Source organism: Aulostomus chinensis, chromosome 12, assembly GCF_037954235.1.
Source record: "Aulostomus chinensis isolate RoL2024-O1b breed Wild chromosome 12, RoL_Achi_v1.0, whole genome shotgun sequence".
NCBI lineage: Eukaryota > Metazoa > Chordata > Actinopteri > Syngnathiformes > Aulostomidae > Aulostomus > Aulostomus chinensis.
This window is the reverse complement of record NC_141331.1, coordinates 353436-381271: the sequence shown is the minus strand read 5'-3', so window position 1 is coordinate 381271 and position 27836 is coordinate 353436. Positions and strand designations below refer to the sequence as shown.

At 45.0% G+C, this 27836-nt stretch overlaps 1 protein-coding gene across 1 annotated transcript in view; it reads right to left on the bottom strand.

Annotated features, from left to right (window-relative positions):
* LOC147251636 (titin-like) overlaps window positions 1–27836 on the bottom strand; it is a 196372-nt gene that overhangs the window by 78023 nt on the left and 90513 nt on the right. Inside the window, exons 107-133 of the mRNA XM_086221099.1 lie at window positions 27659–27783; window positions 24124–24390; window positions 23768–24037; window positions 16338–16637; window positions 15940–16242; window positions 15659–15846; window positions 15453–15567; window positions 15000–15287; window positions 14604–14755; window positions 14260–14407; window positions 13935–14112; window positions 13730–13851; window positions 12914–13201; window positions 12385–12681; window positions 12113–12299; window positions 11911–12026; window positions 11425–11724; window positions 10682–10981; window positions 10454–10559; window positions 3544–3740; window positions 3070–3378; window positions 2707–2985; window positions 2296–2595; window positions 1868–2170; window positions 1431–1627; window positions 1160–1343; window positions 720–1022 (exon numbers count right to left, since the gene is read on the bottom strand). Coding sequence (XP_086077225.1) covers window positions 720–1022; window positions 1160–1343; window positions 1431–1627; window positions 1868–2170; window positions 2296–2595; window positions 2707–2985; window positions 3070–3378; window positions 3544–3740; window positions 10454–10559; window positions 10682–10981; window positions 11425–11724; window positions 11911–12026; window positions 12113–12299; window positions 12385–12681; window positions 12914–13201; window positions 13730–13851; window positions 13935–14112; window positions 14260–14407; window positions 14604–14755; window positions 15000–15287; window positions 15453–15567; window positions 15659–15846; window positions 15940–16242; window positions 16338–16637; window positions 23768–24037; window positions 24124–24390; window positions 27659–27783 — 6122 coding nt within the window. The remainder of the gene's footprint in view (window positions 1–719; window positions 1023–1159; window positions 1344–1430; window positions 1628–1867; window positions 2171–2295; window positions 2596–2706; window positions 2986–3069; window positions 3379–3543; window positions 3741–10453; window positions 10560–10681; window positions 10982–11424; window positions 11725–11910; window positions 12027–12112; window positions 12300–12384; window positions 12682–12913; window positions 13202–13729; window positions 13852–13934; window positions 14113–14259; window positions 14408–14603; window positions 14756–14999; window positions 15288–15452; window positions 15568–15658; window positions 15847–15939; window positions 16243–16337; window positions 16638–23767; window positions 24038–24123; window positions 24391–27658; window positions 27784–27836) is intronic.

Here is a 27836-nt window from a genome sequence, read left to right as displayed (position 1 = left end):
ATGGATTCAAGGGGAGTCTCCCTGGAAATGAAAGGGGAAATCTACAGGACCTATGTAAAGAGCTTTGATGCTGCACAGTAGTGAAACCTGGCCTGTGAAGAAAGTTGACACAGACAAACTCCACCGGGTAGAGATGTCAATGGTACACTGGATGTGTGGCTTCTGGATAAATACCAGGGTCCCATCCACCACACTCAGGACAAGGCTTGGAGGCATAACACCCATCCGAGACTATATGAGGCATGGGCGCTTGAAATGGTTTGGCCATGTAGAAAGAAGCGACAAAGACAGTTGGCTGGGAAAAGCCTGCAGTTTTCAAGTTTAGGGAAAAGCTGGCATAGGCCAACCAACACAAACCTGGGCATCTGTTATAAATGATGACCTCAAGACCCTAGGCATCAACAAGAACTTAACACTCAACTGCAATTCGTGGAGATTTGCGAGCTCACTGGGAGTCAGACACAGGTTACATGGAACTTGGACTAAAAATTGACACTGGATAGTGTTGAGAAACACACAAAAATGCTATTATCATCATTATCATGATTATTTTTATTATTACTATGTACAGTTTATCTGGGATTTTTATTCATGACATGGAGCCAGTCAGACAACTCAGAGGTCACAGTTTAGACAGGGTTATATCCTGAATGTTTAATGCTTTCAATTGTCAATCCACTCAGAGCTTCTGGATTGTTTTAGTGTTTTATTTTACTTACCAAACTGGTTCTTGGCCACCAGTGGTTCAGAGATGCATGGTGGCCCGCAGCCAAACTTGTTCTCAGCAGTGACCCTGAAGATGTACTCCTTGCCTTCGATTAGTTTGGAGACAGGGAAACTGGTACCCTTCAGGGTGGAGGTGGTGGTGATCCAGCCAATACTGTCGTTCTTATTGTCCTTCTTCTCCAGGATATAGTTCAGTATCTCACTTCCTCCATCATCCTCGGGTGGCTGCCAGTTACAGACCACAGAAGAGTTCCTGATATCTTCAAAGGTGAAGTTGATCGGTGGACCGGGTTTGTCTGAAACCAAACAAACTCAGGTCATCAGGATTTAGTCATAGTTTTCACCAAATCTGAAGTTTTTAAAAAGAGTTGCTTTTGTTCATTAACTAATCAAATCAGAATCTTATAATACAAAAGACAAAGGTGTATCTTACCAAGAACATTAACAATGCAGGAGGCGGTGGCCACACCATGAGTGTTCTCCACCTGTATAGTGAAGTTGCCATGATCAGCTCTGACGGCATCACGGATCATCAGTGCTGACTGACCCCTCTTGGTCTGGTCCAGACCGAGGCGCTCTCGCAGTGGTGTCACAAATTCCTCCTCTGGTTCAGGTATCTTGGAGGAGGGAGGGAAAACTTGAGGAGTTCCCTAAAATCTAAATATGAATAATCAAACATGTTTCACCTTTTTGAAGCAACAAACCTTGACCTTGGTCCTCTTCTTCTTGACCACTGGGACAATCTTCTTGGTGGGTTCCTTAGTGACGTCCTCCTCATTCCTCAGCCAGGTGACCTTGGGGTATGGTGAGCCTGAGATGATAGCATCAATGCGGATTTCCTCACCCTTCTTGATGCACAAACCAGACTGCACACGGGCATGGAGAGTGACCTTTGGTTTCTCTGAAAATTAAGAGATCCCTGAATTTACTGGGAGATTGGAGCCCATACTAACCTGAAAACTCAAGTCTATTGAAGACAAAAGCAACAAAGAGTTTTAATATCCACTAAATGTAGGTGGAGATCCTTTTTGGTGCTGCAGCACTGTTTAGTGAAGTAACTAATGATCGTTATCAGTACATTTAACAGCACTGACTGCAACTCAAACAATTCCAATTCCAGCTTGTACATGTGTCTTCATACCAATGGGGTCAGCAGCTTTGACAAGCTGGGTGCTGCGGGATGGTTCACTGACTCCAGCAGCATTCTCAGCTCGGACCCTGAACTGGTATTCCATGTCCTCCTTCAAGCCTGTCACCACATAGGAGAACCCAGGCACCAGGCTGGGGGTGACTCTCTCATAGCGATCACCGTCCTTCTCCATCTTCTCCACAATGTAGCCTTGGATTGGACAGCCACCATCATAGTCGGGAGCCTTCCAGGTGACAGTGATGGACTTGGATGTCGGGTCGCAGGCCTCCACCTGGATGGGCGGGTCTGGTTTCTCTGTGGAGTCCATTCAAAAAGATGAACTCAATATCTGAACTACAAAACCGTTATACTTTAGGGTTTTAATGTACACAGTGATACTTATGTATATGTTCAGCTGAATTTATGCACCCAGCACTTACGCTTGACTTCCTCAGTGATGACTGGGTTGCGCAGCTCCAGATAAGCTCCAGCACCGACTTTGTTGACAGCCCTGACCCGGAAGTAGTATTCACAATTGATGTAGAGGTCTTTCACTTTGCAGGTCAAGACATTTTCTCCTGATATAATGGGCATGTAGGTCTTCTTGGAGGCTTCACGGCGCTCCAGAGTATAGCTGACAATGGGTGTGCCACCGTTGTCCTCTGGGGCTTCCCAGCTGATTTTGCAGGAATTCTTTGTGGCATCACTGGACATGATGTCATTGCACTTTCCAGGGAGCCCTACAGGATAAGGATCAAGGATGAAAGGTTACTCTTGAAGTCATGATATTATCAATTTTCTAAAAGCATCATTCAGCTGGGGAAACAACATCCAGAAACATCCTATCCTACCAATGACTTTGACATTGATGGTCCCAGTAGCAGTTCCAAGGCTGTTCTCCAGGGTGATGGCGTAGGAGCCAGCATCAGCCCGTGTGCACCTAAGCAGCTCTAGGTGAGCACTGTTCATCTCAACCATCATGGAGAGACGTTCATCTGTCTTACACTCCGTGGTGTCCTTTTTCCACACCATCTTGGGTGTTGGTATGGCCCTATAGGGGATATTAAGGTGTAGCTTGTCTCCCTCCACCACCACTACATCCTGTGTTTGCAAATCCATCGTCGGGGCACCTTGGTGTTAAAGGACAGGATAAAGGTTAGATTAAAAGTGTTCGGATTGCACTAATGTCATATTATAATTCAGCTGATGCTTACAGTCAGGATCCTTTGTGAAGACCTTGTCGGAGACCTCAGAGGGATCACTGACACCAATGGAGTTGATGGCACGGACCCTGATTACATACTTTTTCTCTGGCTTGATTCCATCATCAATCTTGAACTTAAGCTCCTTAATGGGTCTTTCGTTAACTCTGGACCACTTCAGCTCTGGACGGGCCTCTGCCACCTCCACATGGTAGCCGGTGATCGGGCTGCCGCCATCCTTGGCTGGTGGCTTCCAGTTGATATTGATGTGCTCCCTGCTAGCGTCAGGTATGGCTACCTCCAGTGGGGGAGATGGAGCACCTAGAGAGAGACAGAGAGAGTCAAATCTGAAATATCCTGTGGAGCTTTGACATATTGTATGCTTCATAGTTCCATCCATCCATCCATCCATCCATTTTCTATACTGCTTATCTGTCAGGGGTCGCTGTGCTTCAAAGTTATGAAAATAAATTAATGGATTCTTACTGGTAGGATCTTCGATGGTGAGGATCTCGGTCGGTTCACTTGGATCTCCGACTCCAGCTTCGTTCTCAGCTCGGACCTGGAACTGCACTTCTGAGCCCTCGTCAACATCTGTCACCTTGAACTGAGTTTGTCTGTCTGGAGTCTTGCAGCACTTCAGCCAGCGGGTTCCCACTTTCTCCTTCTTCTCTATCACATACCTGTGAAACAAAACATAAGGTCTTCGGTCACCCCAACTGATTCCAGAAAGATTGTCTTTTTTTTTTTGAGAATATAGTGAAATGTTTTTAATATGTTTCTTCCATTTAAATATTCAAATGATATAATATATTAATATTGTTTCATGGTGGAAGAGTTGTGCATATGTTGGCCTGGATGGAGCTAAGCAAACATTTGATAAGGAACAATAGCAATAGCTCCAATTAGCAACTTTAGCCTCCAACAGGTTCATGTTATTGTCGCGTGTGACATCATCACCATGTTGATGAGATCGACCACATGGTCTGTCTTTACTGCTATTCCACCTCTGACCACATGTGGTTTGCCCAGTCATCCTGGTATTCAGGAGACTCGATTAATGCAGGAGGAGTGAGGGAGACACCTGCTGGCCAGGAGGTGAAAATGTTGAACATTGCATCATTAAGGCAAAACGTGATCATTTAGTTCGGCCACATGCAGTTATACCTCAACCTTTCCCCACCAATTTTGATTCTACGGTAAAATCTTTTATGCTGCTGTTGCCACAAATTTCATCTTATCTTACGTGGCTCACACCAACTTAAGATGACTCCAAACGAGGCTGCTGTGTTTGATTTGCTGTCCCAAGTATTGTTTGTCTTTAATTGGTTACCACACCTTTGATACTGTGGCCTATTTCCCCTAACAAGCTACAATGCTTTAATTTCAGACTTGATTTGTCATGTATATAAAACCACACAACACGACTTCCGGGATGGCGTCGGGATGAGCGGCTGTGTAGAGAGAGAGCTCCCAGACAGGTCCATTATTTTCCCCTAGGTTAAGATTCATTTCAGACATTTCCAACAAAATAAAAATGGAAGGGGAAAGGCAGAGAAAGGCTAGAGGCAAATCATGTCAGAAACTCGAGAAAAGTGAGAACCAGACGGCGGAATATGATGACGAACGCAATGCTAGCGAACACGATGTCATGCTTAGCCTGCAAGCTAGCATCGGCGCCATACACGCAGAGATAAAGGCTATCCGGTCAGATATGAAAGTGGAGCTCAGCAACTTTCATGAGAACTTCTCCAGAGAAATGAAGAGGGATTTAGCAGATCTCAAAGAAGACGTCAACAGCAAGTTAAATGAAATCGCCACTGATTTGAAGAGTACTGTGAGTAGAGTGGAGGAAGCAGAACAACGTGTGGCAGACATGGAGGAGTGGAGCGCCGACGCACGAGGTGATATGCCAACTGCTGCACGCCCAAGACGACATCCAAGCTAAACTCATAGACCTAGAATCATGCTCACGGAGAAACAACCTGCGTATATACGGGATCCCTGAGGGGGCCGAAGGAGACAAAATGCAAGACTTTATTGAAAGCTTCATAAAGAAGGAGCTCACCCTCCCCAGTGTTGAACTTGGTATACAACGCTGTCACAGGGCGCTAGGCGCAAAGCCCCCGCAAGGCGCTAACCCGCGGTCAGTGGTGATTTACTTTCTTGAACACAGAGTTAAGGAGTTGGTGCTGCGCAAGGCGTGGAAACAGAAAGAGGTTTATTTAAATGGCCACAGAGTGTATTTTGACCAGGATTTCCCCGCGGAGACGCAGAAGAAGAGAAAGGCGTATGCTCCGCTCAGAAAGCTACTCAAAGAAAAGGGTGTCCGCTTCCAGACGCCACCGCCAGCAAAACTTCGGGTGTTCTTTGACGGCGGCCCCATCACCTACAGCAGCGCAGCAGAGGCCACAAAGGATTTGAAGAAGAGGGGCCTCATCGCAGAGAATAACGGAGAAGAGGACCACGCCGACAACGCTTCCCAAAAAAGGCTGAAGACGTCCTCCTGGGAGAAGGCACACCAGAACCAGGGCGCATATCCAGAGAGAGCATGGAGCAAGCTTCAGGGATTCCGCCACAACGAGGGAAATTCCACCTGACTTTTCTTCCGGGTAAAACGGATAAATATACAACCCCCTGATATGACTTCATAATTGACGATTAATAATAACTATTGTGGTGGACCTACACAAGGGAGGTGAGAGACTACTTGAATGTTGAATAGAACCATGTGGTTTACTATTTGGATTTATAATGGTCATATTGTTGGCTGGGGAGATATTAATATTGCTGTTAGCTAAAAATAATTTAAAACAACAGACTGCCTGTCTTGGATTTGGAGCTCGTCCTACAAGTGCACTGTAACATATACTCCATACAGAGACATATAGTGGGCACTGGTGAGGCCCTTCATGATTCGAAGGCTTTCCTTTCCAACCGAGACTTCAGTGTGAAGACCTCAGTTATGGAAGTCAGTTCTTTTTATGTTCCTTATGTTCATGTTCTGTGTAAATGTACACATTTTGTTATACTTTCAGGTCACTTGGGTTCTATGTTGAGAGGCTCTTTTGATGATAAATGCAGCAACAGGAATATAAAATAATTACACTTAATGTCAACGGGTTACTAAATCCTATAAAGAGGGGAAAACTTATTGCCAAGATGAAAAGGGAAAACCAACACATAATTTTTTGGCAGGAAACTCATTTGGAGCAATCTGAACATGAAAAATTAAAGAAGTTGGGGTTTAAGAACACATTCTACTCTTTTCATTCTAAAGGGCGTACAAGAGGAGTTGCAATACTAATCTCAAACAAGGTGGATTTTCAGCTTTCCACGCAAATTATTGACAAGGAGGGGCGATACATCCTAATTAGAGGTTTCCTTGACTTTAAAGAAGTAACATTATTTAACATTTATAGACCCCCGGGACAGGATAATTTATTAATTAATAAAATATTTGACATAATTGCTACACAAGCCTCAGGTATTCTAATTTGCAGAGGTGATTGGAATGACCAACTTCATCCTACCTTAGACTCTACAAATCCAACAAAAAAAACAAACCCTGAATCTTTGTTAGTAAGGAAAAGGCTAAAAAGTATTGGTATGATTGATGTATGGAGGGAACTGCATGCATCCAAAAAACAGTTTACGTTCTTCTCTCACCCTCATTCTGTTTATTCCAGGATTGATTATTTTTTTATGTACAGCTCAGAGAGACACAGAATTATAGACTGTAGTATAGGAATTAAAGATGTGTCTGATCATGCAGGAGTGTATTTAAGACTTCACTTGGATACTCAACCCAAAAGCACAGTCTGGAGACTTAATACTAACCTCTTAAATGATAAATATTGTGAAAAGTTTGTGGAAAAAGAAATTAAGGACTATTTGGAATTCAACAGCAGCGAGGAAGTGTCACCGAGTGTTTTGTGGGATGCCGCGAAAGCAGTGCTTAGGGGTAAACTCATAATGTGGTCCTCAAGGAAGAAAAAAGAGAAACAGAAACAATTGACTGACATAACAAATAAGCTGAGGACACTTGAACAAAAACATGTTGAGCTAAATGATCCCCAAATACTACAAAAAATAAATAAAACAAAGCTGGAATTAAACAAGATACTGGACAGCCAAGTGGAGATTAAATTGAAATATATTAAACAGAGCTACTACGAAAATGGGCCTAGAGCTATGAAAATCCTGGCATGGAAACTGCGTAAACAACAATCTGAAAGGTCAATCCTTAAAATCAGAGATCCTGATACTAATGCAATATGCTATAACCCACAAGACATAGAGCAGGTGTTTGTAAAATATTATAAGAAATTATATTCACAACCTTATATGGCAGAACCCTCTGTCATTAAAAGCTTTTTGAACTCTCTAGATTTACCATCAATAAGTGTGGAGCAGAACAAAGCTATTACAAAAGAAATCACGAAAGTTGAAATTAATAATGCAATATCAAGACTAAAAACAAGTAAAATACCGGGAGGGGATGGATATCCAGCAGAATGGTACAAGAAATTTAGAGACTTATTGACACCCATTTTTTAAAAATGTTTTAACTATGTCCTTAAAGGAGGTGAGACACCAGCATCCTGGAAACAGGCTATAATATCGGTAATTCCAAAGGAAGGGAAAAAGAGGACGGAATGCAGCTCATACAGACCGATCTCAGTTTTAAATATAGATTACAGAGTGTTTGCTTCAATTATGTCAAAAAGACTCGAAAGTATTATTCCTGAATTGATTGATACAGATCAAACAGGATTCATTACAAATAGGCAAACACAAGATAATGTGAGGCGTGTTCTTTACTTAGTTGATGCCATGAGCAAAAGCAATTCAAAATCCCTTGCAGTTAGCCTTGATGCAGAAAAAGCCTTTGACTCTGTAAGATGGGAGTTTTTGTATCTGGTGCTGCAGCGTTTTGGCTTTAATGACATAGTCATAGGTTTTATCAAATCACTGTATCATTTGCCAACTGCTCGGATTAAAATTAATGGCAACATCTCCGAAGCAGTTAGTCTAGGATGTGGATGTCGCCAAGGATGCCCCTTAAGCCCCACCCTCTTTGCATTATTTATCGAACCTCTCGCACAGGCAATCAGAGAGGATGCTGAAATTACAAGAATCCAAATTAAAGACATAGAGCATAAAATATGTCTGTATGCGGATGATGTCCTCCTAACCCTCTCCAAACCAGACTCCAGCTTGCCTAAACTAATGACCATTCTTGAACAGTTTGGCTCCTATTCAGGCTATAAATTAAACATGGATAAAACACAAATACTTTCCTATAACTATCTGCCGCACAAGACCATACGTGAAAAGTATAATTTGAAATGGAAAACCAGTCATATTAAATACCTTGGTATTAATATTCCAAAAGATTTGGCTAATATTTATAATATAAATTATGGTCCTATCACAAAGGAAATAAAAGCAGATTTGCTCAGGTGGGCTCCCTTAACACTAAACCTGTATAATCGAATAGAAACTATAAAAATGAACATATTACCAAGATTGTTGTTCCTTTTTCAATCTCTACCGGTAGAGATACCAATAAAATAGTTCAGTGAATGGAAGCGAATGATTTCCAGGTTCATCTGGAAAGGGCAGAAGCCGAGGGTGCGACTGAAAACACTTCAATTGCCAAAAGAAAAAGGAGGAATATCCCTCCCATGCTTGGAAGACTATTATAAGGCATCACAATTAAAATATTTAGTCTGTTGGTGTATTGAGGACTACAATGCGAAATGGAAAGAGCTAGAATTAAAACAATTAGATATTCCCCTGCAGTCCATGCTGGGGGACAGAACCGCTCGGACTCTGTATTCAGATAAATTAAGTCGATGGACAATGGTCCCCCTCAATATATGGTTTCAAGACTGTAAAAATTTAAAATTGGACAGAAACATACGGTTGTTGCGGTGGGTAGCATATGACAGAGATTTTAAGCCAGCAGAATTAGATTCTAGGTTTAAACTATGGATGGCGAAAGGCATAACAACATACAGTACAATCTCAACCACCACATGCTTGAAAAGTTTCCAAAGTCTTTGTGACTCCCATAACTTGGATAAACAGGATTTTTACAGGTACCTGCAACTTAGGCACCACTTTGACAAAAATGTTAAAATTGATGGAGAAAGTGAAGTGAGCCTCTTTCATGTTTTTATTGACGCATATAAAGGAAACATCAAAAGGAAACTAATATCCAAACTATACTCAGCTATTCAAACTTCTAAGAATCACTCTACTTTCTATATTAAAACTGCATCTGAAAAGGAGTCAAACATGGTTTTAACAGCAGAGGAATGGTTAAATATGTGTAAAATACAATCCAGCACTTCCAGCTCTGGCCAGTGGAGAGAATTTGCATGGAAGAATATTATCAGATTTTTCATTACTCCAAGAAGAAAGTTTAGACAGAGCGGCAGGCCAGAAGCTGGATGTTTTTGAAGACTTTGTCACAACCCATCAGCTTATCACTTTCATATATTTTGGAGCTGCCCGTCAATCCAACCATACTGGCTAGAGATAGTAAAAGAAATAAAAGCAATAATGGGTTTTGAAATTGAAGACAATTTCAGTACTATATATTTAGGTAATATTTCACCTTCTCTTCATGCTCATGACAAATACCTTCTTAAAATACTGCTTGTATCTTGTAAAAAAACAATCACTAAGGAATGGCTCAATAAAGAACCACCAACGAAAGGAGAGTGGATTTCAGTTGTTAAAGAAATATGTGATATGGAAAAGCTCATCTTTTCTCTGAGACATTGTATAGATGCATTTCAAAGAAACTGGTGTAAATGGTTTAAATATATGAATATGGACATAACATAAAACTGATGCTACATATATTTTATTTTATTTTCTTGCTCCTTTAAAGTAACCCCTGACATGACATTGTACTCAGAATGTGTAAAGCGTAGTGTATTAACCATGACCAGTGACCTGTATGTTCTGTTTTACTAAAACAAAATAAACATAAAGTATAAAAAAAAAACACACAACACATGCATGTTGAATTTTACACCATTCTACTTCCAAGGGCGTAACTGCAACTTTATATCATGATATTTCTATACTCTTTATTCCAATGACACTTGGTGCTCTCCATGCCAAGGAATCGTATCATCGCTCTATCTTGTGGAAATGAAGGCTCCGAAAACTTCAACACTTCCTTAAGTATGGGGTTGTCTGATATTTGTTAAAATTTCACTTGTGAGTGGTGCTTTAATATTTTCAAGCTTGCTGTGGTAACTGCAGCAGCATCAACAGATGCTGGCAGATTTTAGGTGTAACACACTTCAATTTTTTTTAGAAATTGCACATTTTTCTAATTAAACATGAATTTTAAAGGTCTTTGTCTTCTTACTTGGAGATGGGTCTTCCACCATTGCTCTTGGGAGCTTCCCATTTTAGCTCCACATGTCTCTTAGTGACCTCCAACACTGTCAGGGCGTAAGGAGGCCCAGGAGTGGCTACAGAGAACAAGACCATCATTAGTGGTGAATCCAAACAGGGGTCTTCAAATAGCTCTGTCTTTGCTGGTCTTATAATCAAATAAAAGAAGTCTTTGAAATTCTGAAAAACAAGAACTTACTGAAAGTATCTTTTGCAAGCACTGCATCCTCCAGCTCACAGAATTCACCCATCCCCACAGCGTTCTCAGCAGCAACACGGAACACGTAGAGTGAGCCTTCGTTTAGAGGAGTCACTGTGTACTTGAGCTCCTTGACAGTGGTGTCCACAGTCTGCCAGGCCTTTCGCCTCACATCCCTCTTCTCCACCACATAGTTGGTGATGGGGGATCCTCCGTCACTGCTGGGAGCCTGCCACTTAAGGTCAGCATTGACCTTGGTGATGTTAGCCACCTCTAGCCACTGAGGGGCAGAAGGAGGGTCTGTCAAATGGAAACAACAAATGGTGAAATTAAGTCCTATAACGTCTCTCATCATGTTTATGCTGACTTCAACCCTAACCACTATGAGACTCATCACCAACACTATTTTCAGCTCTGGTACCACGACAATGCCTAATTTAAGTCATGTCAATTTAAAGGTATGGAAATGTCTCTACTGACTACCTACTTCTATAGTTGCTTCTCTTTTCAGGTCACCTTTAACTAACAGTGACCTTTAATTTTTAAGCATAAAATTCTTCAACATATGCAAATCGATTTTTTGACCCAACATTCTGGCACTGACACCTTCTGGAAGTGATACTGAATCTTCTGAATAAAAAGAAGCATCTCAGGTTGTTGTTTTTTTTTAACTCTTCTACAAAAGACTCTTTGGATAAACTAAAGAACATAAAATTGTTGTGTCCCTCCTGAATAAAGCTCACAGAGTCTCTCCTTGCAGACCACAGGATCACTGGGTTCGCTGGGTTCACTCTCGCCGGCCCGGTTGACAGCCTTGATCCTGAAGGAGTACTCCTGTTTCTCCATCAGGCCCTTCAGCTGGTGCTCTGTCTGGGGTACGTCCTCTGCTATACGGATCCACTCCTCACTTCCAGTCTTCTGGAACTCAATGATGTAGCCTTCAATCTTAGCCCCACCATCATGTTCTGGCCTGGTCCAGGCAAGCAAAGCTGAGGTCTTGGCAATGTCCCGGATAACTGGCTTACCAGGAGCCCATGGAGGATCTGAGGAGAGCAGTTAACACTTAAATCTTACAAGTCTGGGAATTCTTCACCACCAGCAGCTCAGGAAGTTGTTTAATTCCTGATAACCTACAACAGATATCATTTACAGCAGTGAACTCAGGATGATGTGAACACCTGATCCTGATACAGAACTACAAAGAGGGACTCATTGACTGCGTCACGAACCAATAGGGTCTTTGATGAGGACAGGGTCAGTCTCTGAGCTTGGTTTCCCGGGTCCAGCCAGATTCTCTGCCAGAACGCGGAAGCGGTACTTCCTTTTGGTAGGGAGTCCCTTCACCCTGTAGGAACATGGCAGAAGAGTTAGGAGAAGGCCAACACATCTCTCTCACAGTTTGTATATGCGATGTATGCAGTGATTGTGGACCTGAAGGTTGTGTCTTTTATGGGCAATTTGTTACATCTGATCCACTTATCACTGTCTGGATCAAACTTCTCAATCCAGTATCCGGTGATGGGACTACCGCCGTCCTCATCTGGCTCAAACCATGTAAGAGTCACGGCATCCTTGGCGATATCAGAGGGAGTGACACTGGTTGGAGGACCAGGAGGATCTGAAACGCATGTTGGGGTGTTTACTTATGTCTATGTTACATCTTCAAAGGGATTTTCTTGGTCAATAATTAATGTAAATCTTACCGAATGAATACTTTGCCACAATCGGCACGTGCTCTGCAGGTTCACCTATTCCATACTGGTTCTCAGCACTGACCCTGAAGATGTATTCCTTCAAAGCAATGAGCTTGCAGGCCTTGAAGGTGGTGTGTTTCACAGTGGCAGACAGTTTCACCCACTCATCTTTGTCCATCTGCCGACTCTCCACAATGTAATTGGTGATGGGAGAGCCACCGTCATCCCTGGGAGGGTTCCAAGCCAGTGCACATGACTGGTTTGTGATGTCAGATATGTCAAAGGCAGCAGGAGGACCAGGCTTATCTGGAGACGATGAGGATGAGAGGACACACGTGAGAAAATTATGTCTGTTTCTGGGACATTTTGGACTGGACTTGTAAAACTTAAAAGGTCTTAATGTAAGATCTCAAACCCTGCAACAACACTCAAAAACCAATGAGAGATGAGATATATGGCTCAGCTAATAGTTTTACAGCTCCAGGTCGTGGCTTTAGATTGCTAAGTATTAAATTTTGAATAAAAACAGCTTTTGTACCAAGGATGTTGACATCAATGGTGGCAGTGGCACGTCCACAGGTATTGACAGCCTCAATAATGTAGGTTGCAGTGTCACCCCTTGTAGTGTTGGCAATGGACAGCTTGGAGTGTCCCGGCTGCGTGTCAATGCTGACGCGGTCGTCAGCCTTCAGGACCAGGTCAGCCTTGGTCCACTTTACGCGGGGATCTGGCTTTCCTTTGACATCTGCAGGAAGCTCTATCTTGGTGCCAGCCCTAGCGGTTAGACCAGCCAACAGCTTGACATCCAGCTGGATCTCAGGTGGTTCTGTTTGAGTTTAGAGGAAATCATAGATTATAATGACAGAATGCTTTTGAGTGTATATTAATTAACATATTTGGTTCCCATGGAATCCAGATTGGAGGACCTAACACGATTTGCAAAATCAGGGAAAACATTTTCTCAAAACCTCCACTGTGCCAGCAAATATGACCCATGAAAAATAGCTGAATTCTGCTCTCAGTCAAGTTAATTTTTTAGAGTATGTTTGACACAAATATCTGCAATATTTATTATGATATTATGTTGTGTTTTCAGTGTCCTTTGATTGTCAAAATGATCATAGAAAAACGAGGATTGTCATCAATTTACACAAAACTGCTGAGGAAGAACCCATTGCATATTGGGATGGGTATTTCAAGGGGTTAGTTCACATTCTGGCAAGTATTTCCCCTTCGGTTTATACATTAGAAACATGAGCTGTAACCTACTACAGGTTTTTGTCTTATCTTTTCCTAAAACTAAAAGATTAATCTGGGAACCAGTCAAAAATCCCGACCATACAGTCCTTCCAACCTTTAGCATCGACTGCCTGGATCTCATCTGTGGCCCTGCAGGGTCGACTGGCTCCCAGCTTGTTGATAGCTCTGACTCTGTAGGCATACCACTGGCCTTCACTCAGACCTGTCACCTGGTACCTGGTAGAACCAAGCACAAATTACCAACAATGTCAAAACCCACAGAACAACAAACAGGCCACTGAATATTGGGTGAGTCTTACTTCAGTTCAGGGATGGGATCACAGCAGGGTTCCCACTTCTCAGTACCACGCTGACACTTGTCGACTATATAGCCTTTGACTGGGGCTCCACCATCGTACTTTGGTGGTTCCCAGGACAGGAAGATGCTCTTGGCATTCTTATCTCGCCATTTCAGGTTTTCAGGAGGATCGGGTACAGCTGAAAGGGAAAGTGGATATGTATAATCTTAGCATTTTCTCTTTCTAAAGTGGAAAAAAAAGGCTGTTCTAGAGAATAATGTCTGTGTTTGACTGATGAGAGATGGGAACCGACGTATTTCAGACAGAATTCTGAATGAAAACTCACTGGCAGGAGAAGAAATGTTGACTGGCTCGTCGATGTATGCCGGTTCTCCAGGTCCACACTTGTTGCAGGCGGTGACACTGAACAGATACTCCTTCCCTTCGATCACATCTGTCACTGTGTGCTCCAGGTCCAGGATGCCAGTTGCCACCTGAAACAAAAACATCCCAGCGACAAATGAACAAGGGCCCTTTTCAATGTGCAGTACTGTTGTCTTCTTCCCATGTGTCCTAAGATGAATATGAATGTAAAATTTAGAAAAAGTCTCATTTCTATAGAGTCTATATTTTGAGTTTTATTTAATACAGTTGAGACTAAAATTCCAGCTGCCTCTGTCTCAGCTGTACCTTTGCCCAGGTCTTGCGAGACACTTCTCTCTTCTCGATCTGATAGTTGGTGACTGGACTTCCTCCATCATGCTCAGGAGCCTCCCACATAAGGTGGACGTGGTGGCGGGTCACCTCAGACACCTTGAAGTCCTTAGGAGCACTGGGGCATGCTGGGAAAATACAGCAAGAAGGCGTGGACTCCGGTGATGAAAGATCATGAATTGGATGTAAGCTACCATGGATGCATGGAGTGGCATCATCCTGAGGTGGTCAGCTTTGGTCAATAAAAGTCCTTGTACTAAAAAAAAGTCCACTTTTCATTTACAATAAATGTACCATCAATGTTAAAATGGTGTTATTTGCTTTTACTTTCATCATGAACTGTAGATATAAAAGCAGCAGAACAATAGTTACCAATAACATTGACCTCAATCTCTCCAGAGACAGAGGACACATCATTCTTCAGCTGCAGGGTGTAGGTTCCTTTATCTGGACGGACACTTGGTGTTACTGTCAGCTCTGTATACGTGGGCTTGGTCACCATGGAGACACGCTCCTCTGCAGTGGTCAGCTCCTTCTCTCCAAAGGTCCACTTGGGGACAGGGGTTGGGTATCCGGTGATTGGAACTTTAATGATGAGAGAATGGGGGACGATCACCTCCAGGCCGTTTCGGAAGGCACTCAGATCAAAGGTTGGACCCACTGTCAAGAGATAAATACACTCATGATAATATCAAAGTAGATTGTCGAGAATATGGAAGGATGGAAGGATGGAAGGGTGGATGGATGGATGAATGAATGGGTGGATGGATGGATGGATGAATGGGTGGATGGATGGGTGGGTGATGGATGGATGGATGTATATACCATGAGGGTCATCAGCAAGCAGCGGTTCCAGCTGTTCTGCTGGGTCGGAGATGCCAGCAGCATTCTCAGCACAGACCCTGTACAAGTACTTCTGACCTTGTTTAAGACCGAACACCTACACAAACACAGCAACAGTCAGATATCAAACAGTCTGGCAAAGGCATGAATTGCCATGGAGCGGCTGAGGTGAGGCTGAAGGTGAGTACCCGATAGGTGAGGTCTGGGCACAATCTGGCGTTGCAGCGAAGCCACTTGTCTGTGCCTTCTTCACACTTTTGGATGATGTAGCCAGTGATCATGCTGCCACCATTGCTAGTGGGTGTCTCCCAAGTAAGTGTGACTGCGTCCTTGGTTTGGTCACTAAAGTTCAGGTTCAGAGGTGGGCTCGGCCTCTCTGTAACATGAAAGGTCCAGAGAAATCAGATTACCTTCCATCTTTGAGATATCAAAACCACCACGAAAGTTTAGACTGCTGCTCTTCACTCACCGATGGGATCCATGATCTTGACGGGGTTGGTGGCAGCGCTGGGCCTGCCAATGCCAGCCTTGTTCTCAGCCCGCACTCTGAAGATGTACTCCTTGTTCTCCACCACATCATTCAGCCTGGCTGAATGATCGTTGGCGCCACAGACCATAGCTGCCTCCCACTTCACCGAGGTCCTGTCACGGAGCTCAATCACATAGGTAGTGATCTCTGAGCCTCCATCAAATTTGGGTGGCTCCCATGTGATGGTGGCTCCAAACCTGTCCACCATTCCAACTGCTACATTCTCTGGAGCATCAGGCACATCTGACGGAGGACCGCAAGAACAAAGCAGGGTTTTATTCAAAAATGTGTTAACATCAAATGTGTTTCATTAGTAAAATCTGGCAAATCCTCCTCACCAAACTTGTTCTTGGCTTGAACGGCATCCTCGGTGGCAACGGTGGGTCCGCTGCCAACTCGATTGCGGGCGCAGACTCTGAACAGGTACATGGAGTCCTTTTGGAGGCTGCTGACACAGTACTCAGGAGCATCAGCACGGTCCGTCGCCAGTGTCCAGGTCTTACGCTTCACATCTCGTCTCTCCACCACATAAGATATAATTTTGCTTCCACCATCACTATCAGGTTCCTCCCAGGCCAAACTGACCTCACAATCAGCGGTGTCGGTAACTCTCAGGTTCTTGACGGGTCCAGGGACATCTGACAACCATCACCATTGCAGTTAGAGACGACATAAATACAGCACAAAGTTCTATTTTTAAAAATTCTTTTTCTTAGTATTTGAATGGCTGTCTTAACATTATACAGCATACAGACAGCAAAAAAGCTGAATTTTCTCTGCAGTCCTGAGGTTTTTGAGCATTAAGAACTAATTGGCAAAGATAAACCATGGATACAGAATCTGTCAAAGAGTACAAGTTTAAGAAATAAAATTGAAGAAAAAATAATAAAATGAATATTGAGAATAAATAAATACGTGAAGAATTATAAGAAATATGTAAATAATTTTTGCTAAGGAAGGAGAGCATCACAAAGTCCTCCTTTGGTCACCTCCACTGAATCTGTCCGCAGAGATCTGACATGTTTAAGCCACTCAGGGTTTAACAACAGCATCTTCCTTTCGATGAAAACAAAAGATGATCCTTTCCTTTCCATTAAATATTATTTACAATATCAATACCAGCTCCCAGTAATGGCTTTTCATCAGCATGATAGGCCTGTTCATCTACATCTAATGCGGTAGGCTGCAGTGTCAGTATGTTAAAATGCATCTGTGTTTAATGAAACTCAAATCAAAAAGGTTTTCACAAGTAAACACCAGAATGTGTGCCAGTGATTTGCTGTATGAAAGCTACACTGCAGCCAAGAATTAGTTTCTGTTTTTGGCTTTGGTGCGACAAACAACAGATTACAGTACTTCCAACCAAATTCTCCCCACGTGAGAGTTTCCATTTATAATTCAACATATCTGACCGCTTTCATCTGATAGTGAAAGATTATTCATTTTTTACCATGATCATACCATCACACCATTACCAGACATTGTGCTGTGTGTCATTTCTTCTCCAGAAGAGCCGTGCAGAGTTTGGAAATAAATCCCTTTTCTAAGATCATTTTGATTGGCACCATAAACAAACTCAGTACTGGATCCTCACATCTCCTAATTATTTTATTATCACCAAATTAACTGCTTATTTAAGGACACCTAAAAAAAAAAAAGTTTTTCAGGAACATATTTTCTCTTTAAGCATTCTAAGCCTCCAAATTGACCTTTTTTCTGTTAAAGAGAAGAACATTGTTAATCCTTTTGTGATCCATTACAAAAAATTTATAATGCACAGTTGAAACCAGAATCAATGCAATGGCACACCACTGAGTTATTTGTAGTTTACCATCTAGATTATACTCTCCTTGGTGTCCTCCAGATTTCTAACTGAGCTTGAATTGAAGGATTTTGCCTACTATCTGTAAGTGCCCATGTTTTCCTTGCCAAATAAATCTGGAAATACTTTATTCAATTCTGAGGAAATCCTGCAGGGGCTGCTGGTAATAAGAAAAGATAACAAGGTAAAATGTTGATTTTATAGAGCTAAGAAAGGAAATGCAGCTTAACCTACATACATCATCTTCAATTTTGGTTAGGAGGGGGCAGGAATCAAAGCACATGTATTGATTGTTTCTGATAAGTTTATTCCCAAATATTTCAGTGAGTTTCTCTCTGATGGGGTTTCAGGGGAAGAAATGACAAAATGTGGTTTGTGGCGTCTGGCAGTGTAGTTTGTATCCTGCATCTTAATTAGTCACGTTCAGTAAGTCCTCCACCTGGAACCGTCACCTTATTGTGGTGGAGGAGTTTGAGTGCCCTAGTGACCCGAGGAGCTATGCTGTCGGGGGCATTTTGCCCCTGGTAGGGTCACCCAAGGCAGACTGGTCCTAGGCGAAGGGCCGGACAAAGAACGGTTCAACAGACCCCTCATGGAGAAGCCAACAAGTGCTATGTGTACCCTGCCCAGAGAGGCACCGGGGCCCCACACTGGAGCCAGGGCTGGGGTAGGGGCTTGAAGGTGAGAGCCTGGTGGCTGGACCTTGGTTTGTGGGGCCCGGCCGGGCCTAGCCCAAAAAGGTGGCACGAGCACGTCCTCCCTTGGACTCACCGCCCATAGAAGGAACCGGAGGGGTCCGGTGCAATGTGGCTTGGGTGGCAGTCCAAGGTGGGGGCCTTGGCTGTCTGAACCCCAGGCATGGAAGCTGGCTTTCGGGACAACGTTACCTCTCCAGCAGGGAAGGAGATGGAGCTGGTGGAAGAGGTTGAGCGTTACTGGCTAGATGTAGTCGGCCTCACCTCGACACATAGCTCTGGGTCCGGAACCTGAGTCCCTGAGCGGGGTTGGACTCTCTCTTTTGCGAGAGTTGCTCTGGGTGAGAGGCGGAGGGTGGGGGTGGGCTTTTTGTTTGCCACTAGACTCTCTGTCTGTACATTGGGGTTTACCCCGGTGGACGAAAGGGTTGCTTCCCTGCGCCTTTGGGTTGGGGAACGGTGACGGTGGTCTGTGCGTATGCGCCAAACACCAGTTCAGAGTATCCACCCTGTTTGGAGTCCTTGGGAAGGGTACTGGATGGTGCCCCGGCTGGGAACTCCATTGTCCTACTGGGAGACTTCAACGCTCACGTGGGCAATGACAGCGCGACCTGGAAGGGCGTGACTGGGAGGATAGGCAGGCCCGACCTGAACCTGAGTGGTGTTCAGTTATTGGACTTCTGTGCAACTCGCAGTTTGTCCATAACGAACACCATGTTTGCACATAAGGATGCCCACTGGTGCACATGGCACCAGGACATCCTAGGTCGCAGGTCTATGATCGATTTTATAGTCGTATCATTTGACCTGCGACCGCATGTTCTGGACACTCGGGTGAAGAGGGGAGCTGAGCTGTCAACTGATCACCATCTGGTGGTGAGTTGGATCAGGTGGCAGGGGAAGACGCCGCGCAGACCCGCCAGGCCCAAACGAGTAGTGAGGGTTTGTTGGGAATGCCTGGCGGAAGAACCAGTCGAATGATCTTCAACTCCCACCTCCGGCAGAGCTTTGACCACATCCGAATGGGCCATGTTCCGTTCTGCCACTGTCGAGGCGGCTGCTGTGAGCTGTGGCCGTAAGGCTGCTGGGGCCAGTCGCGGTGGTAATCCTCGAACCAGCTGGTGGACACCAGAGGTGAAGGGAGCCGTCAGGCTGAAGAAGGAGGCTTACAGGGCATGGCTGACCTGTGGGTCTCCAGAGGCAGCCGACCGGTACGGGCAGGCCAAGCAGTGTGTGCAGCCATGGCGGTCGCCACAGCAAAAACTCGGGCATGGGAGGAGTTCGGTGAGGCCATGGAGAATGACTATCGGTAGGCTCCAAAAAGTTTCTGGCAAACCGTCCGTCGCCTCAGGGGGGGAAGGCGGCAACTTGCCCACACTGTTGACAGTGAGGACGGGAGGCTGCTGACGTCAACTGGGGAGATAATCGGGCGGTGGAAGGAATACTTTGAGGAACTCCTCAATCCCACCAACATGTACTCCATGGAGGAGACAGAGTTTGGGGAGTGCTTGGGGGAGGGAGTCGTCCAATGTTCGGGGCAGAAGTCGCTGAGGCAGTTAAGCAACTCCGCGGTGGCAGAACTCTGGGGGTGGATGAGATCCGCCCTGGGTATCTCAAGGCTCTGGATGTTGTGGGGCTGTCCTGTTTGACACGTCTCTGCAACATTGCGTGGACATCGGGGGCGGTGCCTTTGGAGTGGCAGACTGGGGTGGTGGTCCCCATCTTAAGAAAGGGGACCAGAGGGTGTGTTCCAACTATCGGGGGATCACACTCCTCAGCCTCCCTGGAAAGGTCTATGCCAGGGTACTGGAGAGGAGGGTCAGGGCAATAGTCGAACCTCAGATTGAGGAGGAGCAGTGTGGTTTTCGAGAGTCTGGTCCGCGTTGCCGGCAGTAAGTCGGACTTGTTCCCAGTGAGGGTTGGACTCCACCAAGGCTGCCCTTTGTCACCGGTTCTGTTCATAACCTTTATGGACAGAATTTCTAGGCGCAGCCAGGTGGTGGAGGGGGTCGAGGTTGGTGGCGGGAGGATGTTGTCTCTGCTGTTTGCGGATGACGTGGTCCTCTTAGCGCCATTGGGCCACGACCTCCAGCTCTTGCTAGGACAGTTTGTAGCCGAATGCAAAGCGGCTGGGATGAGAATCAGCACCTCCAAGTCTGAGGCCATGGTCCTCAGCCGGAAAAGGGTGGTTTGCCCACTCCAGGTCGGGGGGAGGTCCTACCTCAGGTGGAGGAGTTTAAGTATCTCGGAGTCTTGTTCACGAGTGAGGGTAGGATGGAGCGGGAGATTGACATCAGGATTGGGGCGGCATCCTCAGTAATGCAGGTGCTAAACCGATCTGTTATGGTGAAGAGGGAGCTTAGCCAGAAGGCGAGGCTCTCGATTTACGAGTCAATCTCCGTTCCAACCCTCACCTGTGGTCATGAGCTCTGGGTAATGACCAAAAGAACGAGATCACGAATACAAGCGGCCGAAATGAGTTTCCTCCTCAGGGAGGCTGGGCTCTCCCTTAGAGACAGATTGAGAAGCTTGGTCACTCAGGAGGGACTCAGAGTAGAGCTGCTGCTCCTCCATGTAGAGGAGTCAGTGGAGGTGGTTCAGGCATCTGGTGAGGATGCCCCCTGGACGCCTCCCTCGGGAGGTGTTCCAGGCAAACCCAACTGGGAGGAGGCCCCGAGGCCGACCCAGGACATGCTGGAGGCATTGTATCTCTTGGCTGGCCTGGGAACGCCTCGGGATTCCCCCGGAAGTGTTGGTGGAAGTGGCTGGGGAGAGGACACTCTGGGCTTCCTTGCTGAGGCTTCTGCCCCCATGACCTGGACCCACCGGATAAAGCGGAGGAGGACGACGATGTTCAGTAAGTCAGTGAGGTCAAAATCAGGTTGATTTAAAAAGGCTAAAATATTATATAGTGCACTTAGTGGTCATCTCCATTCATGCAGATTCCTGTAATGCTTTCTGTCTGTCTTCTTGATTTAGAAGGAAAAGCAGAGGATGCGCCTGTCACATGTCATGCTCTAATGGGATGGATTCTGAACAAGCCTTATATTATAATCTGGGCCGATGGCTCACTAAGAAGTGCACAGTTGAACTTACTTTATACTTTATGAAGTGTATCATACAGTATAAGTAAGGCTCAGCTGAGTCTGGATGGGTGGGTGGGTCTGAGTGGGTCTTGAGTCTTTCTGAGTGTCTCCAGCTTTGTTCTGTTGGATGTGATTTATGATGTGAGGCAACTGTCTGATATTAAGGGACAGAATGTCTGTCTGGTCAGTAATGGCTGCAAATAACTTTTAAACAGCTGGATGGAGGCTGTCAAGTCCGGGTGATTTGCTGCTTTGAGTCTGCAGGTAGTGCTGTTGAGTTGTCAATCAGCCACTGAGTCGTGTCCTGGAACAGGCAGGTTGAAGGCACCGAGGAAGTTGACTGATTGTTGCTCATCTTTAATTATGGTTGTGTGGAAAAACAGTTGTTCGCATTTTTTGAAAACCTGTAGAATTTACTTTTGTTTATTTTTGGGGAATTTGGAGACAGGATTCCATATTTTGTACATAATTTTATCACATCATATGTTATGTTTTTGCAGTCTTCAACTGATTTTGAACCTGACTCGTAATATTTCTGTTTTTTAAATGCCATGTATGTTTATTTCATTTGTGATTTTTCACATTTTTGTGATCAAGTGAGACTTTTGCTCTTTTTATATTGTTTCCAAGTCTTTCAACTGATCAGTAGTTAGTCTTAATTTCCTCTAAAATCCCTTTCACACTGCACCAAAAACACGGGTGAACACGGGTGTTTGGGCACTTTGAAAGGGTCGACTCTGCATTTCGCCCCGCGTCCACCGACCCTCCAAGTGACCCGGGTGTTTAGCGTGCCTCGGCTCACGTGCAGTGTGAAATACAAAACCTGTGTTGTGACCTTCCTATCACATCCTGGTTTTGTCACTGTGCCGCCTGTCAGGCTGTCATTGTGGAAGCTCCGGAAGAAAAAAAAAAATTGGGCTGTGAGAGCTGCTCACTCATGTCTCAATAAATTTTGGCCTCTGCCATGAGATCAGTCTTCTGTTGATGTCCTGAGACGCCACTCCACTCCTTTTGTTCTCACAGTTCCATGTGGATGATCTTTGGTGAGTTAATCTCTGCTGGGGAACACCCACGAACCAGGAACCCTGACGTGAACTTAGCAGGCGCCACCGTGTTGATTAACAACTTGTATCGCCATCTTCACATCTTTTTATCGATCCTGGCAGTGCACTGGCAAGATCCTGAAGGCCACAAGCTGCTCGCCATCTGCGGTGAAGATGAGATTCGGCAGCAGTTTTCTGGAACCGTACGGGAGGCGGTGATTTATGAAAACATCGCTGGCATTTTGAGGGAGTGCGGATTTGACTGGACCACCAGGCAGGTCATCAACAAGCTGAAGGCCCTTAAAAAACAGTTCTTAATAAACGACAGAATGAACAGGAGTGGCATGGGGCGGTCTGAGTGGCCTTATGACAACATTGCAATGCACGCAAAGACAACACTAATGTTCGAATTGACAATGTCCATTTTGTCATTTGTTTACGTCTTATTGTTCCGGCGTGCGTTTACGATATCGCACGATGACGTACGAGAGAAAAACACAGGCGCGCAGCCTCACAGTGGGAGCTCAGACCCACGTCTGCTGGAAGCTTGAATGCACCCTGATGCTGAGCAAACACGGGTACAAAAACCCACGTTGACATGCGTTTTTCAGTGTGGAAAGGGTATAATATGCACAAACGGATATTATTTTTGCCCTGACAACTGCTGTTAATGTATCTTATACAAGAATTGAACAAACTTGCCCTGTATGATTTCATCTTGTTTTATTTTTGTGTCTTTTTTTATTTTAATTTAACAGTTTTGGTTATTTCGGATATTTATATTTAACCTGGGCAAGAGTTTTTCCTGGACTGTCCCTGGTATCAGCCAGGCAGGACAGCCTAGGAAAAACTTTGATCTCTCAGAATCTCTGATTGATCTCACTAAAAAAAACAAAAAATAATCTATTTTGAATGAGTGTGGTGAGGGCACCAATAACAAGTATGATTGAGAGCCGATGGGTTGGAGTCTCCCAAGGGATCATTACGCTATTCGATTTTTTTGTGTGAGGATGTGGTGCTTTAAGTTTTTGAAATCTAATTTTGGGTCCTGACAGATGTTCCATTCCACACCACAAGTGGCAATGCCTTCAGATCAATGATTAGTTGAATCCCTGAACTCACCGACAACATCCAGGTGAATGAAAGCTTCTCCTTCACCGTGCTTGTTCTTGATGACCACCTTATATCTGCCCTGGTCCTCCTTGCTTGGACTCTTCAAGCGGTACTCTGTTTTGTCAGCCGAGGTGTCAATGTTCTGCACAGGAAGACTGCTGCCCTCAAAGAACCATTCAGCGTCCGCACGAGGGTAGGCATCATAGGGCACGGTCATGACAAAGGGCTTGCCAGCATCTGTCACCAGTTTCTGGTCCATGGTTTTGATCTTTGGAGCAGCTGCAGCAGAAATAAAAGGTTGAAGTGTTTCTGGCTTAACTTTTGGGACGGTCCAAGGGCAAACATTTAGAGCTGTCATGACTCACCTGCCAGCTCCAGCTTGGCTCTGGCATCCTTGTCTTTGGCTACAATTCTGTACTCTCCTTGGTCTCGAGGTCGGATCTCACAAACCTGCAGTCTGTGGACTTTGCCCTCACTGATCATCTGGTACTTGTCCCCCTGGACAATGATCATGTTGTTCCTCAGCCATTTCACCTCCACTCGATCCTTGTTGAGCTCCACCTCAAACACGACATCTGAGCCGGGAGGTTCAAACACATCCTGTGGGGGTCTGACAATCTCCACCGGGGTTTCTGGCAGACAGAAAAGCAATCGTTTGACATGATTTCAGAAAAATCTCATAATGTTCTTTCATCCATGCTCTCTCCAAGATATCGAGCAAGTTGTTCTCCACTGCTGTTCCAAAACATCTTCCCATTCATTCACTGATATAATTATATTCGCCTCCCTCGCCCATTTCTCCTTTACATACACCGCATCATTGCCGTTCAATTCCTCCACCCCCTTATACGATTTTGAAATCAATTTTTTCCCCACTTTCGATTCATATGACAAAAGTAAAAACTCAGTTTTTGCTGAGTCCCTCCATCCCACCTCTTCTCTGAGTGTTTGCTCAAGATGATGTCTCAACTGAAAGTACCTGTACTGATCCAGATTTGTTCGAGCAAATTCATCCTTTACCATTTGGAAACTTTTAATCACGTTCTTTTTAAGGAGCTCACTAAAAATCCGAGGACCCCTCACCCAATTTTTATAACTCCCGTCTATTCCGTAAATTCGGAATCATGTCCGATCCATCGTAGTAATTTACATTGGTTCTTCAAGTGTTTTTTGGCAATTATTTCAAACCAAATCTCCATTGACACCTCTAACCATGGGTTTGCCTCCTTTCTGATATGTCTCCTCAAATTTTTATCCCTGACCATCGCTTGTATCAGAATCCCCTCAACTGTACTGGCCGCATTTCCTTCCATCTTGCAAAGTTGGAAGGGTTATATATATTCAGCAGAGTTAGTCTGAATGAATCCACTCCTCCAGTCTCATGAACTCTCATATTCCCCCAGGCTCTGGCCCAGGAGGTGGCGCTGCTGCCATTGCTGACACCAGTTTAGTAATAAATCCCACACCAGAAGAAGTTTCCATTCATCTGAGAGCCTGATACCATTGACCACCATATCCTTCTACAGAGACTGGAACCTGGTGTGAAAGAAACAAGAAACCCAGAAACTGGAGAGAAGATGGTGCTGCTCCAAACTGGAGGAGTCCCATGTAGTCTGGCAAGATGGCCTTAGAACCTAGAAGAAAGCCCTTGGTAGAACCAGAGCAGCCAACTACTCAGCAATAAGCTCCTTAAGGACTCTTTCCCCTCGTTAGCCCCTCCCTCTCAGATATGATCAATGTGGCGCTGGTATCTGGTTCCGTCCCTCAGTCCTTTAAAGTAGCAGGAATTAAACTGTCTTCAAAAACAAGCCTGGATCCAGAAGTTCTACCAACTACAGACCAACATCACATCTTCCTTTTCTCTCCAAGGTTCTGGAGAAAGCAGCTGCTAAACAGCTCTGTGACTTCTCCACAGCAACAGCTGATTGGAGGATTCAGTCAGGTTCCAGGTTCATCCTAGCACAGAAACAGAACTAGTCAAAGGTACCAGTGACCTCCTACTGGAACCAGATGAGGGACTGGTCTCTGTGCTGGTCTGATTCGATCTCAGTGCAGCTTTGATACCATTGACCACCATATCCTTCTACAGAGACTGGAACCTGTCACTGGTGTGAAAGGAACCACGCTAAACTGGTTCAGGTCATATTTCCTAGGTCATCTTAGTTCGTAGTAACTAATGATAAACCCTCTGAAACCACTACAGTCAGTTGAGGTGTTCCACAAGGGTCTGTGCTTGGACCAGCCCTCTTCACCCTGTACCTGCTTCCTCTAGGTCACATGATCAGGAAACACTCCATTAATGTTCACTGCTATGCAGACGACACTCAGCTGAACTCATCAATGATCCACATGGAACAAACCAGCTGACTGAACTGGAGGCCTGTCTGAAGGACAGGAAACATGGAGGACCATCATTTCCTTTATTAAACTCTGATAAACTGAAGTTCTTGTGCTGGGCCCAAACACCTAAGGACCACCTGATCTGATGAGACAGGTACCCTGGATGGCACCACCCTGGCCCCCAGCACCACCGTAGGAACCTAGGAGTTCTCTTTGACCAGGACCCTTTAACTCCCACATTCAACAAATCTCCAGGACACCTTCTTCCATCTATGTAACATCGCTAAGATCAGACACATCCTGGCTCAAGAAGATGCAGAAAAACTAGTCCCTGCTTTCGTCACTTCCAGGCTGGATTACTGCACCTCCCTCCTATCAGGCTGGACTAATAAGTCCCTAAAGACTCTCCAGCTGGTCCAGAACACTGCTGCCCGCGTGTTGACTAGAACTGGTAGCAGAGACCAGGTCTCTCCTGGACTGCTTCTCTGCATGGCTCCCTGTCAGATTCAGAACAGAATTTAAAATTCTCCTTCTACCATCAAAGTCCTCCACAATCAGGCTCCTTCATCCCTGATAGAGCTCCTAGTCCCCTATGATCCAGCTAGAACCCTTCACTCCCAGGATGCAGGGTTACTGCTGGTTCCTAGAGTTCTAACAGTAGAATGGGAGTCAGAGCCTTCAGCTATCAGGCTCCCCTCCTGTGGAACCGTCTTCCAGTTCCAGTCCAGGACCCAGACCCCCTCTCTAGGTTTAAGAGCAGACTAAAAACCTTCCTTGTTGATCAGGCTTATAGTCAGGACTGCTTAGGCTGGCCCTTAGATCTGCTGCTATAGGCTCAGACTGCTGGGGATCTCCCATGATGCACTGGGCTTCTCTCTCCTCCTCCTGTCCTCATACGTGTTACTAACTCCTCTTCTTCTCCCCTCATCCCAGATCCTGGTGCTGCTGGAGGAGGCTCCAGACCTGAAGAGGCTCCAGCTGCCACCCGTAGCTCCACCTGCTCACGTCCCCGTCTGTCCATCAGTCTCTCCTCCTTTCTCTCTCTCTTTATCTCTGTCCCTCTCTCTCCTTCTCTCTCCGTCTTCCTCCATTCTCTGTCTTTGTCTCTGTCCTGCTCTCCTGCTCTCTCTCTCCCCACTGATCCTGGATCTGCTCGACATTCCTGCCTGTTAAAAGGAAGGTTTTCGTCGCCGCTGTTGCAGGATGTGCTGCTAATGGAGAATTGTTGAGTGTAAATTCATTGAAGGAGTGTGGCACTAGACCTGCTCTACCTGTAAAGTGTAACGAGATAATAATAATAATAATTGTTGTGATTTGGCGCTATAGAAATAAAATTGACATGACTTTGGATCATATCCTCGTTGTCTGACTCTGCCAAACGTATCTGGAGATCATTTTGTCCCATTCCCTGAAGACTTTATCCGTCACTTATACCGGTAAGCTCTGGAGCAGGTACAGAAACCTCGGTAGTACATTCATTTTTATTCATTATTCATACAATACTCATATAAGGTACCTGCTGATGTGTGTGACATGATTTCAAAGACAAATGTCATTTACCTTCGACAAAAAGTCTCGCTCTGCTCCTCCTCTCTTCCACGCCACAGGCGTATTCACACTCATCATCAGGCCTGCACACCTTGATGACCAGCTTGCATGTCTTGCCTACTTTTTCCATGTGATATCTGCAAAAACACAAAACTAAATTTAAACATGCTCTGCAGGAGATGTCTGTCAG